The 14,503-nt window shown below is 30.0% G+C and overlaps 1 protein-coding gene across 1 annotated transcript; it reads left to right on the top strand.

The window, feature by feature from the left end:
• Window positions 1–4,072: 4,072 nt before the first annotated feature.
• Window positions 4,073–8,299, top strand: LOC136208914 (uncharacterized). The gene is made up of 5 exons (XM_066000205.1): window positions 4,073–4,230; window positions 6,646–6,911; window positions 7,061–7,272; window positions 7,372–7,627; window positions 7,835–8,299. The coding sequence occupies exons 1-5, from the start codon at window positions 4,167–4,169 to the stop codon at window positions 8,126–8,128; spliced, it is 1,092 nt and encodes a 363-aa protein (XP_065856277.1). The 5' UTR covers window positions 4,073–4,166; the 3' UTR covers window positions 8,129–8,299.
• Window positions 8,300–14,503: the final 6,204 nt, after the last annotated feature.

Below are 14,503 nucleotides of genomic sequence, written 5' to 3'. Positions count from 1 at the left end.
TAGTCTTTAATTTTTATTCTATTCAACAGTTTAGTTCTTCATATATTTAAATTATTAAACAATTTAGTCCATATTTAAGGTACTAAACAAAATTGAATAGAATAAAAGTTAAAGACTAAACAATGTATTATTAATATGTGAGGACTAAACATTACGTTAGATAAAATTATAAGGACTAATAAATTATATTTATCCTAGACATTTTACATACTAACAGCAACAATTAATCACAATTTTATTAAATACTAATAATCAATCAGTTAATAATAAACAACTAATAGCTAACTGCAACAGTAAACAACTAATAACTAACTGTAACGATAAACAACTAACCAGGGGCGGAGCCAGCCCCGGCCACCGGCTCCGCCCTTGAGTATAGGTCGTTTCGTCCCCTGTAGCTCCCCCTAAAATTAATATATATTGACTTTATGTAGTATTATTTCAATGTTTAAATGTAGGTGAGATGGATAAGGATACATGCTCTTATTTTAGAGGTCCGGGGTTCAACTCTCCCTAACCTCATTTAATTTTAGAAAGTTTTTATTTATTTTAACTTTATTTTTGAATAATTATACCATTATTAATTAATTTGAATGGACTATTTATTTTGATAGCACTTTTGAATTCATTTTTATTATGTCTTTACCATTAAAAAAATTAATTTATCATTTTTGAGATTCAAATAATTTAGTTTCTCGTTCAATCATAGTTTCTAAAAAATTGTTACATTTTTATAGTTTTAACGTGTTGGAGGCTAAATTTTTTTTGCTCAGCCCTAATGGGCTGGACTTTGAAAATTTATCCTCAACTGCACGGTTAAAATTAGTTCCCCAAGTTTAAATTTCTGGCTCCGCCACTGCAACTAACTATAACAAAAAAAAATTTATTAGCTAACAGTTCAACCGAACAAATTGTAAAAAAAACATAAAAAATAATCACACACACATCATAAAGAAGACATATCATAACCACTAGTTGAAAACGACCTATTTTAGAATTGGGAATATCAACATTTTGAGAGACCGTAAGTTGTGATAAGTTAGACATATGAAGACAAATTTTGTCAAAGGAAAATTTTGAAATTGAAATCTGTTCCAATTCCAATTCAAATAAAACATCCGACTCATACAGACTACCGTCAGTACAGTATTTTAAAGAAAAAGACTATAAAGAGTAATAAAAACAATTAAAAATACAAACGCAACAAATATATAAATCATATCATTTTTGTAAGTTGAATCCTGTTAAAAAAAAACCTGATGTACTTCATTCTTCATCATTTAGACTCTTCCAAACATTTGGATTTGGATCATTTTTTTTTCTCAATCACGCAGATATATAGATCTACAAATAAAATAGACATTTTGCTCTCTTGCTAATACCGAAAAAAGAATAAATGAAAGAAATGTAGCTAACATGTGTAGACCTGTCGGAAAAAAATCGATAATGTATGTAGACTTCAAACCAATAAGAAAAAGTAAAACTGAAGCCAGGGCCGGTCCTGATAATTTATGGGCCCTAGGCGGAATAATAAATAAAGGCCCCTTTAATGTTTACGTAAAAAAAAATTAAAATTTATGTCAATACATGATAAATAGAAAAGTATTTCATTAATTCTTTATTTATCTTTATATTAAATCTATTTAGTAAAAAAATAAATCAATTTCCACGTGTATATATCACATGTCAAAAATTGTGTATTTTGTAAAAAAAAATAATAATAAAACAAATCGATTAATTTTTCGTCCAAAATGTGTTAGACATTTATGGAAATATTTGAAGGAGAAAATATTACCAAATGGTATGATAACACTTTGTATATCACATAGCCCAAATAAGAGTTTAATTCTTAAATTAACCTTCAATCTATATTCAAAAAATCAATTAGACCTATTTTAATTTTAAAATATTAATTATTTTGACTCTTTAAAACCTAAATAATTTTTAAGGCTTTTTACATAAATAACACAATTGGTTACAAAATTATAATTAAATTATATAATCAAAATTACTTTTCAATATGTTACTATTTTTCATATATATGAAAAAAAATATGAATTTATACTCTAATTAAAAAAAATTAGACTCCAATTCATAAATTTCAAAACTTAGTAAATATATTCTAGATTTTTAATTTATAAACCTTAATCTTAAAATATATTAATAATAATAATTTTATTAGTTTGATCTAATTTAAAACATCATTAATATAATTGTAAATAAATTTTTAAAAGTGGATTTCTACTTAAATTTTTTTATATACAAGCCAAATATTTATATAATTTCTTTTTTTTTTTTTGCAAAAAAATTAATTTGGAACTTGGGGGTTTCAAACCCAATCCCCTTCTATTGACAAGCACGTTCTTAGCCGCTGGGACACTTGCTAACTTCTGTGTATGTTGTGTTTTACGTCTTATATATTTAGATATATCTATGTAATAAAAAAAATTTGGGCCCCTAACAGTCATGGGCCCTAGGCCAGCGCACTCCTGGCCTAGGCCCAGGGCCGGCCCTGACTGAAGCTAAAATCTAGATCTAAAACATAGATGGGAGTGAGAAAAAGAAAGACAAGTTTCTTTATTCATCATCTAAGTAAACCTGATTAGAAGGCTAAACGGAGAAAAATATAAAAAGGTGAGAAGGGAGTAGTAGAGCGACAACGATGGTGACGGCAGCGGCAGGGAGCTGAAAAGAAGAACTCAGAAAGGGAGAAGAAAATGTAGAGAGAAGGGGAGCCTCTCTCTACTTTTTTTTCCAACTACCCTCATTCATTTTTAATTGTAATAAGGTGTAAAAACACCTAAAACGTTTACAACTATGAGCAATTTTACCCATAATGTCTAAAATGATATAATTTTACCTCTAACATTAGCAACTAAGAGCAATTTTATCCCTAAGGTGCTGTTTGATAAAACTGAAAATTAAGTGCTGAAAAAATAAGTACTGGATTTTAAGTGCTGAATTTTTTAAGTGCTGAAAATATGGAATGGTTTAATTTATATAAAAATATTAGTAGATAATGTTTAACTTAAAATGTTAAGTTAAATATTTTTACTTATCAAAATAAGTGGTTTTTAACTTAATTAACTAATTTAAGTGGTGGAGAAACAACCGCTATCAAACGCATTTAAATTAAATAAGTGCTTAATATTTTAATTTAAGCAATTAAGTGGTTTATCAAACAAGGCCTAACATTAGCAAATTCGGACATTATTACAAAACACATATATTTTGTTCCTTATTCTGCACCAATTGCATATTTGTTTATATTATAATTGAAGTAAAATTGATCTGGGTTAAACTAGACCTGGGTTAAACTAGACCTGTCTACGGGTCGGGTACCAGCCCAGCCCTGTGTTCTTTGGACTGGGTTTAGATAATAAAAATTGATCTTAAGCTCAATCTTGTCCAGATCCGTTAAAGCAGCAATTTTTTGGGCGGACTAAAAAATTATGTTTATATTTTAGGCGGGCTTATGATTTGATTTTTAAGCTCGAGTCAAGCCCGGTTTGAACCCGCCTAAATTAAGAGTGAGATGGACTGGATTTAGGGTAAGTTTTCACATAAAACCCCATTAGGTCTAGTTCAAACCTGTCCCAGCTTGACCCAGCTCATGAACAGGTCTAAGTTAAATAATCAATAGAGGTATTTTAAGGGAATTATTTCCAACCTGGTAATGGTTGGGAAATAATTCCCTTAAAGAGATTGTTTTTAACTCTACAGTTAAAAATAATCTCATTACATCAATAGACTCGCCATAATATCACTATTACGGCGGCGGAGCCGCCGTAATAGTACAAAAGACAATGTCTTTTGCATTATTATGGCAGGCTACTGTTGTAATGAGGTTGTTTCTAATTATAGAGTTAAAAACAATCACTTCAAGGGAATTATTTTCTAACCATTATCAGATTGTGAATAATTTTTTTAAAACGCCTCTTTTAGAGGTTTAAATTAATTGATTTTAGTTAGAAATGTTAGGAATGTTTTTTTTTTTTTTCAAAATTGTAAATAATGAAAAGATATATGTTGGGAATGTGGAATAAAGTTATATTTTTTTAACTTTAGTGTGTGACCCCATACTATAGTGTCTATATTATAAAAATTGTGGTGATGTCTTTATAGATGTAAAGATATTCTAAAAATTTCTTTGTCTCGGAGCAACCATGGAAGGTAGAGAAGGAGTGAACACCAATATTTCTGCTAGAGCTAACCAGAAAACATCTTCAGGTCTGCTTCCTCTTTCTCTAACTTTTCTCTTTTGTTATTCCGTTTTCGAGATCCGAACGAAGATATTTCAGGTTTCGATTCTCACTAAATTAGGAATTTCATAAATTTAATTTTGATCTTATCAATTTTTTGAAAAAAAAAATTTTGTAAGTTTGATAGTACAGTTATATCTTCATTGATTTTGGTAGGGGAATTCTTGACCTTTCATTTTCATATATCATATCCTCTCATCATTTTTTTTTTTTTTTGTGGTCACAATAAATCTCAGATAAGCTTTTAAACATAAAAATTAATTAATAGAGTTATTTTATTTATTTTTTTCATAAAATAGGGAGTATAATTAATTTAAGGTGCAGGCGAAACACCTATTTGAGCCCCTAAATTAAGACTAGAAAATCAATTAGATCGTTAAACTATCAAAATCATCAAGTAGGTCACTGAGCTAAGCAAAATTATTAATTGAGTCATCATCATATCCTAAAATCAGACATGGATTATAATGATCTTTATGTTGGCTCAAAATGAGTTTGGGGAAAATGGTTTGAAACTGTTCAACCGAATGATTTTTGCTTAGAATAGAGACTCAATTGATAATTTTTGTTTAATTTTAAGATCTAATTGATAATTTTAATAGTTTAAAATCCTAATTAACTTTGAAGCTTAAATTTAGGGAGCCAAATCAGTGTTTACCTTAATTTAATCTACCTTATGTCTTTAACAGTTCAAAATCATTTTTTATGCATCATTTTAACTGTAAAGATTATATTTTGAGCTCTAAATAGGGACGAGATACAAATAAAAATAAAAACCTCATGATACTTTTAATATTTACAAGTTTCTACAATTTTTAATTTTATAGTTAAATTATACTCATGGCCAGTGAATTTTACTCATTTTTACACTTTAGACATTAAACTTCAAAAATGTAATATAAAAATTCACTCAACTTTACACTTTCTAATATTATGATAATTAAAACTTAAATCAATATCTCCGAATTAACGTTTACGGCCTCAAAATAAAACATTCCAAGAATTGATTTAAAATTTTCGCTTTGAGATCATCTAGGTGTTATTTAGTTAGTAAAGAAAAAGTAAAGTTTTAGAGAGAGAGAGAGCTCCAGAAATGTGATTTTGGAAAATAAAAAATATGGTTTCATTCTAAATGTCATTCTAAACAATTTTAATTTTTGACATTTCATTTTGAGTTCGTCACTTTAGTTAAAATCTAATGACCATAATGTTAGAAATGATAAACTAAGTGACTTTTATATTACATTTTAAAATTTAGGCCGTGAAAATGAGTAAAGTTCAATAGTCATAGATGTAATTTACCCTAAAGTAGAGCACTCCGTTTGTACTTGATATAATATTTACAGCCTAAGTAATTTGGCAAGCAAACGGTAAATGACATCTTTTTTTACATCACTAGTTCCTTGAACTTGATTATTTCGTATCACCGGCTCCTTGAAAATCTACAATTATATTTTTCTCGTTATCTCCAGTTCACATATACTTCATGTTATCATTAATGAGTAACTGATGAAAGATATATATATATGTATACATGTGAAAAAAAAAATTAAAAAAGCTACAACAAATTATCTCGTGTTTTGCACTAGATCAAAGTCACACGAGTTTTTTTTATAACTTTAAACAAAAATTTATGTGCGTATATGTATTTGATCTTATACTGATGAGTAATAACATAACACACATATGGAATAGAGATAAAAAAGATTCATGAGTGTGTATTGTATAATTGTAGGTATGAGTAAAATTGATGCAACTTACAAATAGTAGGAATATAATTGTACTCCCTCCATTCCATTATATAGGTCATTCTAGCAAATTAGTTTTTTCCCTAAATATAAGTCATTCTAGGATTTCAATGCTTATTACCCAATAGTGACATGAGAGAGAATTATTTTTTGTATTGGTACATGTGGTTTTTGATATTCCAATACTTATTGCCCAATAGTGACATGAGAGGGAATTTTTTTTAGTTAACCAATATATTTCTTAATTTGTGTGAAATACCCTAGAATGACTTATATAATGGAATGGAGGGAGTATCATTTATGACGTTAGGGATAAAATTGTTCTAAGTTGCGAACGTAGGATGTACTTTTGTACATTACCCTTAAAAATATATGGTGTTTACAACTTAGTAATTTGACACGAAAGAGTTTAATATGATAAAATAAATAAATGATTATGATATCACGTCTTGAAATAAAAGATCAAGAGTTTAATCATCAGAATCGGAATCAGAATCACCGAGATGCTTTTTGCAAAGAATATATATTGCATTTTTTATTTTGATGTATTTGGTTAGATAATGCGTTTTAAAGTAAGATCACTATGAACTCGATTACATCTTGATTGTGTGTTAATCTTGTGGATGATATTTCAGGACTCGTCAGAAAAGTATTACCGATTTTGTTCATAGGACTAATTTCGGCATGGGTTTACCAAGCGATACAAGCTCCCCCACCTAAAATACCTGGCTTTCCAGGCGGTCCTCCTATTACAGGACCGAGAATAAAGCTCAGAGACGGGAGGCATTTGGCATATATAGAACGTGGTGTCTCAATAGACACGGCCAAATATAAAATCATATATCTTCATCCTTTTGGTTCTTGTAGGCGTGATGCTGCTTTTGAAAACCATCTTTCACAGGTACTAATTGCTTGTTGAAGTTGTTGAGTTTTACTTTGTTGCACGAAAACACTTTTTTATTGGCGTTTCTCTGTTTTCATGTTCATTTTCATTTGAAGACTATATGTATGTTTTATGCATATCATTTGATTCAATGTCGGGTCTTTTAGGAACTTCTGGAAGAATTAGGGATCTACATTGTAAGCTTTGATAGACCGGGTCATGGAGAGAGTGATCCTCATCCAAGTCGAACATTAAAAAGCTTGACTTTAGATATCGAAGAGCTTGCAGATCAATTGGGACTTGGATCTAAGTTCTACGTAATTGGGTATTCCATGGGTGGTGGGATGACTTGGAGCTGCCTTAAGTACATTCCTGACAGGTATAATTTAGCTCAGCTACACGATTATTATTGCTTGCGACAGATTTGACGAATGAGTGATAAGTGTTTGACCAAATTTGTTTTGTCGATGTTGAACAGGTTAGCAGGGGTAACGTTATTAACTCCAGTTATTAACTACTGGTGGCCTAGTTTTCCAACTAATTTATCGACCGAAGCCTACAACCAAATGATGGTACAAGATCAATGGACATTTCGGGTTATCCATTACGCTCCTTGGCTATTATATTGGTGGAATACTCAAAAGTGGTTCCCTAGCTCTTCTGTTATTGCTAATACCTTTCTTCTTTCCAAGCAAGATAAAGAGATTGCGCCGCGCATTGATTACTCAAATACAGTAATCTTCTATTTCCCTTTATACGGTTTTATTTTATCTTGCACCATAATGGAGAAAACGCCATCACATATAGTTTAGTTCAACAAGAATAGACTTATTGACTGTTGAAAATTTTACATGTCACACGAACACTCATCTTTAGTTGCACTTCTGTGTTTCATATCCGTTTCCAACTAATTTTAAAGAAGTTGTGTCTTCTCACTACAGGGACATGCAATACAACAAGGAAAAGCTGAATCGATTTTTCGTGAAGCCGCGATTGCTGTTGGAAATTGGGAATTCGATCCAATGGAAATAGAGAATCCATTTCCAAATGATAAAGCTTATGTTCATCTATGGCAAGGAGATGAAGATGGTGTTATCCCTGTTAAGTTGCAACGATACATTGTACAACGTCTTCCCTGGATTCGTTATCATGAACTTTCAGGTTCTGGGCACATGTTTCCTTTCCTTGATGGAATGTTTGACAAAATAGTTAAGGTAATGTTAATTGGTGAATAGAAATGTTGATTTTGTTCGCTTTCTATTCAACAAACAATTCCAATTTTCTCTTATACACTTGTTATACAAGTTGAATATTGTACCACTATGTTTTAATTGATTGTTGCTATTTAAAATATATATCTTATCATCAAGAAGTGAGTGAATATGATATTATATGTTGCTTTTACATATTGAGAATTTTTTTTTTTTTTTTTTGTTAATTAGAGTAGATGTTTGTGGTTACACGAATTTGTAGATGAATACATATAATATTTTTCATTACAAACACAATCATGTTGTTTGTAAAATTTTGTATTTTATTTTTACTTTGTAAAATTGGACCTATAATGATCTCAAAGTAAAAAATCCAAAAGTTAGATGATATTTTAAGAAACTTTAATTCTTCAATTTTTTAGGTTTGAGGTCATTTAGGTGGTGTTTATTTATGAGATAGAAAGTTAATGTTTAGAGAGAGAAAATTCCAAAAATGATGATTTTGAAAAATAAAAACTATTTTTTATAGTAAATATGATAATAAACAACTTTAATTCTTGAAAATTTTCATTTTGAGGTCGTTATTGGCTAAATTTAGTAAAGTAAAAAAAATACAAAATTTTGCAAACTACAAAATTGCGTTTGTAAAGAAAAATATCACAGGTACCCATCTACAAATCCGTGTAATCACAGACATCTACTTATAATTAACACTTCAATTAATTGAATTTAAAATTCTACTTTGTAAAAAATAGGGTAAATTACACACATGACCACTGAACTTTATTTTAACATTGTGGCCACTGAACTTCAATTCTTCACAATATAATTATTAAACTTTACACTTTATTATACCGATAACCACTATAACTATTGATCAGTCTTTTTTAACTGTTGACTCTTTTTAACCGGCTATTTTTTTCACCCTTCAAAAATTAATTATATTAATCAATGTTATATATTCATATCAATAATATCATAAAAAAAAGGGCGGTCCAGTGCATTACGCGTCCTCGCTAAACGAGGGTCCGGGAAGGGGTCCCACCACAAGAGTGTACTGGGAGCAAGCCTTCCCTTATCAATTTTTTTTGACAAGAGGCCGCTCCTAAAACTCGAACCCGTGACTTTCCCATATCAATAATATCATATTAAAAAAAAAATCTATTACGATTCGGGTCTTTGATCACTTTTTTTTTTTATTAGTACATGTGTTACGTATTTATCTATTTTTTTATATTCCTAGAATATAATATAATATCATCTGTTTATCTTATCTTATATTATCTTGATATTATTTTTCAAGTCACAATATATTGTTATCCATTATAGGGCTTGTACGCATCTAACATTTCTAAAATTCTCTATTGACTACAAATTTAATTAATAAATAGGGACTAAACTACAGGAGTCACAGATGGTCCGTCCCGACTCTGGGAAAAATAACGAAAAATTAGATTTATCGACAGAAATTTTTGCCGGGAATTTCATTCTCTACAGAGCTTGTGACAAGTTCGGTAGTATTGAAACTAGCGATGGAATATTCCGAACTGGTTCTTAATTCCAAAAAAAATCGGTATTTTATTCCTAATTTGTTATTTACTGATCCCGCCCGGGCCTCTCCGGTTGCCGGAACCACAATGATCACGAGTAGTCTCGGTGGTCCCTTGTCTCCAAAAAATTTAGATCGGTGTTGAATTAGCACTCTCAAAATTGGCACGGATCGTGTTAGGCCTCTCTAAATCTAAAATTCTATTTTTTAACCTATTAGATCATCTCTAAATCAAAATTCCAATTGTTTAGCCAGTTAGAGCATTTTCAACGCTCCCCATAAGGAGCATTGAAGATGCTGATATAAGGATGGTTGAAGTCGAACCCTCCCTTCTTTTAGGAAAGTTTAGAATTCTGCTCTAAAAGAAGGGAAGGAAAATGGTTCCCTATTTTAGGGGGAACCATTATTGTTAGTTTTTTTTATTAAATATATGTTTTAAATGTAAAATGTGTTATAATATTAATAGATATTATACGTGAAATGAAATAAGAAAGAGAATTATTTTTTTAGAGAAGAAATTTGATTAGTGGGTTGAAGAAAAAAATTGGTATTGGGGAAGAAAAAATTGAGAATTATGGATAGGGAAGGGAATTAAGGAGAATTGCGTTCGAGATGCTCTTAGGCCCTTAAATGCAAATTTCAAAAAAATTTAGTCTATTAGACCATTCTTAAATCTAAATTTCTAAATCTTTTTGGTCTATTAGACGCTCCCTAAATCTGAATTTTTCTATTAGACACAATTTTTTTACATGTTAAGAATCTTAAACACAATGTAGCTTAATTTTGAGAAGTTTTGTATTGGTACTTAAAAATTAATTTTTAACCATTCAGATTATAACACGTATATATACGAACAACGTTGGATTTAACAATTTTTTTTACATACTATGTCCAAAATTGACCCTCCAACCAAACAAAGAAAAAGAAGAAGAAAGTAGGTGGGTTTAGACTTAAAAATTCAAAAAGAAAGCAAAGAACTAAGAGACATTGCTTAAAAACAACCTTAGCCTACTTAGATCTAAACCTCAAACATTACCAACTCCTCTTATCTCTCTCTTACTTTTTCACCAAAATTAGAACTAAAAAAAAATGAAAAAGGAGAAAAGAGCAAGAGACAACCTAGGAGGGTAAAGTTATTTAAGAAAAAGAAAAAGTGATGATGGGCAATAATCAAAATTGTTAAAGATGCTAGACGCTAATCCAACCGATCGGTTTTGATCACATGTACCTTAATGATTATATAAAATTTTGTCATTTACTGTTGGATCTAAGCTTATTAAATCTAAGCCTTTGAAAGTTTTGAATCTCCACTTTAAAATTCTAATAAGTCAAAATGTAATGATAAATGATTAAATTCATTTGGTCATTAAAGTCGATAAAATATTTGGTGATTAATTAGATTTGTATGTTTTTTAAACAAATTATTATATAGATACAATTTAAGTATGTATTATGCTATCTAAATAATAATGTAAGATGATTTAATATAGAAATATATATATATATATTTATAACATATATCTTTAAAAACGCGCGAACAACAATATGATTGAAACAATTTAAATAAGTTATAAAAAAATTCAATAGCTAATGTAATTCGCCAAAAACTATAAAACAATGTTTAGAGTCTTAAACCATATCATGGAAACAATTAGAAAACACAATTAAACAAAAATATGTGGAAATATAAACACAATTCTCTTTTAATAATATTTTGGGCTCGGCTCCATTTGATTTGAAGTGTGCTAACCTTGTTAGGATGCTTTGGTTCTTTTGGGTTGACCTCCAAGCTTTCAATTAAAAAAATTATAAAAAAGGAAACAATAATAATAAACAATAATAAAAACAAATGCTTGTTGTTCCGATTACTGCCTTGGCAAGCGAAATAGACACTGCCTAGGCAATAGTTAGGCACTGTCCAAACGGTCTAGGCAAAGCATTGCATGGGCAATCTAAGCGACGCCAGACAGCCAAAATCTTAGCTCAAATGGAGGAAAATATATTTGATTGATAAAATTTGTGTTTCCTTACAAAAGACTAAATAACCCCCACCAGGTATTACATGTTTGGTTTAAACACTAGGGGAAAAATGGGAAGAAATATGGTAATAGCAAGCAAGTAAATATGCTCAAATGGTAAAACGGCAATTATAGAATGGCAAAATAGTAAATAACATTTGGCAGATTTGAAGAACTTGGTGAAGAAGTAAGGGTACATGACGTATGGTCCGAGTGACATACCATGTGGCTGAAATGAGAGTGCTCCACACGACAATTCTTCGTACAAGTTTGGGACTGACACTATTATTTCTCACACAGCATGTGGCATGAATGACAACCCGTGTAGAAAATGCAAAATCTAATAGAAACTTTCCAAAGAACCCACATGACGTGTGGGTAAGGTCACACGTCGTGTGGGCTCTCCTACTCAGCCTCCTCCTTCCTTTTATAGCTCACACGAAGTGTTGCAATCTCTACATAGTGTGAGCTCTGCTTCAAGGTCTCCCCAAATCCTTCATGATGATGCCCTCATCATTTGATGGCTATTGTACTTGACTTAAAACTTCAAATGTCCCCCTATCATTTTAAAAAGTTTCAAATGACCTCACATTCTTGTCTAATTGTTTTGAATAACTACATATTCTTGTCAAATTGTATTCAATAACCTCATATTCTCAATGCATTTAATAACCTTAAAACTTCAATTACCCCGTGAACTTTTAGAAGCTTTAAATTATTTGTCTATTTGACACTCTCTTTTTGACACAAGATGCACATTTTGACATGTGATGATGTGTATCTCTCATTTTCTGCCTCCAATAAATTCTATTGAAAAATAAAAGATCATTAAATGCAATTAAACATAAACAAGAGATGATTTGAAACTTTTGAGAATTTAAAAATATATTAAAAAAGTATTAGACAAATTTCATTAATTATTAACTTTGTAAACCACATGTCAATTTTTATAACAAAATGATCATATTATTTTGTTTGTACTTGATTGAGTAGTATATGATTTTATTTTGATAAATGGAATTTAAAGTTGGAATGATTATTCTTCTCTCAATTGGTGGGAAATATGATGACAAATTGCCATGACTATTTTTTATTCTCATCATTACTATGAACCTCACTTTACACCTCCCAAATGCTTTATGCACGGAATTCATGGTGGGGGAATAAATGAATTTGACACATTTACCGATCCATTTATAATCCGCTCATAATCTAATTAGTTAAGGTTAGGATTAGATCTTTAAGTTTATTCAGCTATAAATAGATAGTTATGGAGACTAAATCTAACACACTAGTTTACTCTAATAAGACAAGATACAAAGAATACTGTAAAAGACAATTCACTCTCTATGTTCTCCCTAGCCGTCGCCTATTCAAATGAATGAGCTAAGGAAACAAAGTTCTTGTATTTCTCATTAATTCAAAACATATTACTAACTATTACATTTTATATTAAATGATAGGAGTGCTAATGAAAAAAAAAAAGACTAGGCTAAGGAATCAAGCACAAGGACATGCAGTGAAATCACAGCCATTGATCATGGCCTTATGTGATGGATGGTGGTGATGCTTTTGGGCGAATGATAGGATAAGGTGGAGTGCATTGAAATGCAGTGGACTTGTTTCTAGAATGTGCTATAAGATAGAGAGAACTAAAAAAACATTGGGTCATTGAAACGTTTTGTCCGGCATAATATATATTTGGGACCTGTACTTGTCATCATTAAATCTTCTTGTTTCTTCCAAAGACTTTTCATCTTTAGGGAAACCTTTCGGTTACTGTAATACCGCCCCCTTCTGATTTCGGAGTTCATTCTTAGTTCATAGAACAATAATGATTGCTCATGTACTATAGCAGTCTCCTAGATCGGTGATACAAAATCAAGATCTAGATTTATCACCCATCCTTTTGGGATTAGAGATAATATGTATTGGCTGTTTAAAAGCCTTCAAATAGCAAAGCTCAATATATGTTTCTTTTAAAAAGTTTAATAATGACAAAAAAGAAAAAAAAAACTACAATTAAAGAACATTAGTTTTAGCGTTCGGGATTTAAATTTATCTTTGTATTTTAAACAATAAAAATTATTGTTTTGTTAACTTTATAAAACAAATGCTTTTAATTTTTTTTTGATAGAAAAAACATATCTTTCAAAAAAAATTAATTATATTATTTGATTTTCTTAATTATTTTTATTTTTATAAAATATATTAATTTAACATTATTTTGATCTTTTTAATATTGCTGATGAGAGCATGTTTTATTAATTTAAAATATACTTTCATTACAGATCTTAAAAGCATTTAAGCATTTAATGTAATAGAGATGATTGTTTTAAAAGTTCTAACTCTATATTTACTACGTATTCAACTTTTAAATACAACAAAATTTATTAATATAAATGTATAAAATATTTAATAAGTATTCATTAAATTGCTAAAATATCAAACAAGTATACGGAATAAAATATGTATTTAGAACTTTTTAAACAATAGTCTCTATTACATTAAATGCTTATATACAGCCTTTAGGACTGCATATATCAAAACCCAAATATATAATAATAATAATAATCAGTGTTCTAAAAATCGACCAAGACGGCCGTTTAGGCGGCGCCTAGGCAGGGATTTTTAGAACATCGTCCCGATTTTCACTAATCGGGCGGTATAAATTGGTTAACCGATTTTTGGCCTCCTAGGCGGTCTCAGGTGGTCCCAGGCGGCTTCCAGACGACTCCCAAGCGGCCGTTTTGAAAAAATTGGTCCTTAAATTTTATGTCAACTTTTTTAATTTTAAAAAAATATTAAATAACAAAAAAAATAAAAAAAAAC

The sequence above is a fragment of the Euphorbia lathyris genome, chromosome 10 (assembly GCF_963576675.1).
Source record: "Euphorbia lathyris chromosome 10, ddEupLath1.1, whole genome shotgun sequence".
Classification (NCBI taxonomy): Eukaryota; Viridiplantae; Streptophyta; class Magnoliopsida; order Malpighiales; family Euphorbiaceae; genus Euphorbia; species Euphorbia lathyris.
This window is presented reverse-complemented; position numbering and strand designations above follow the sequence as displayed.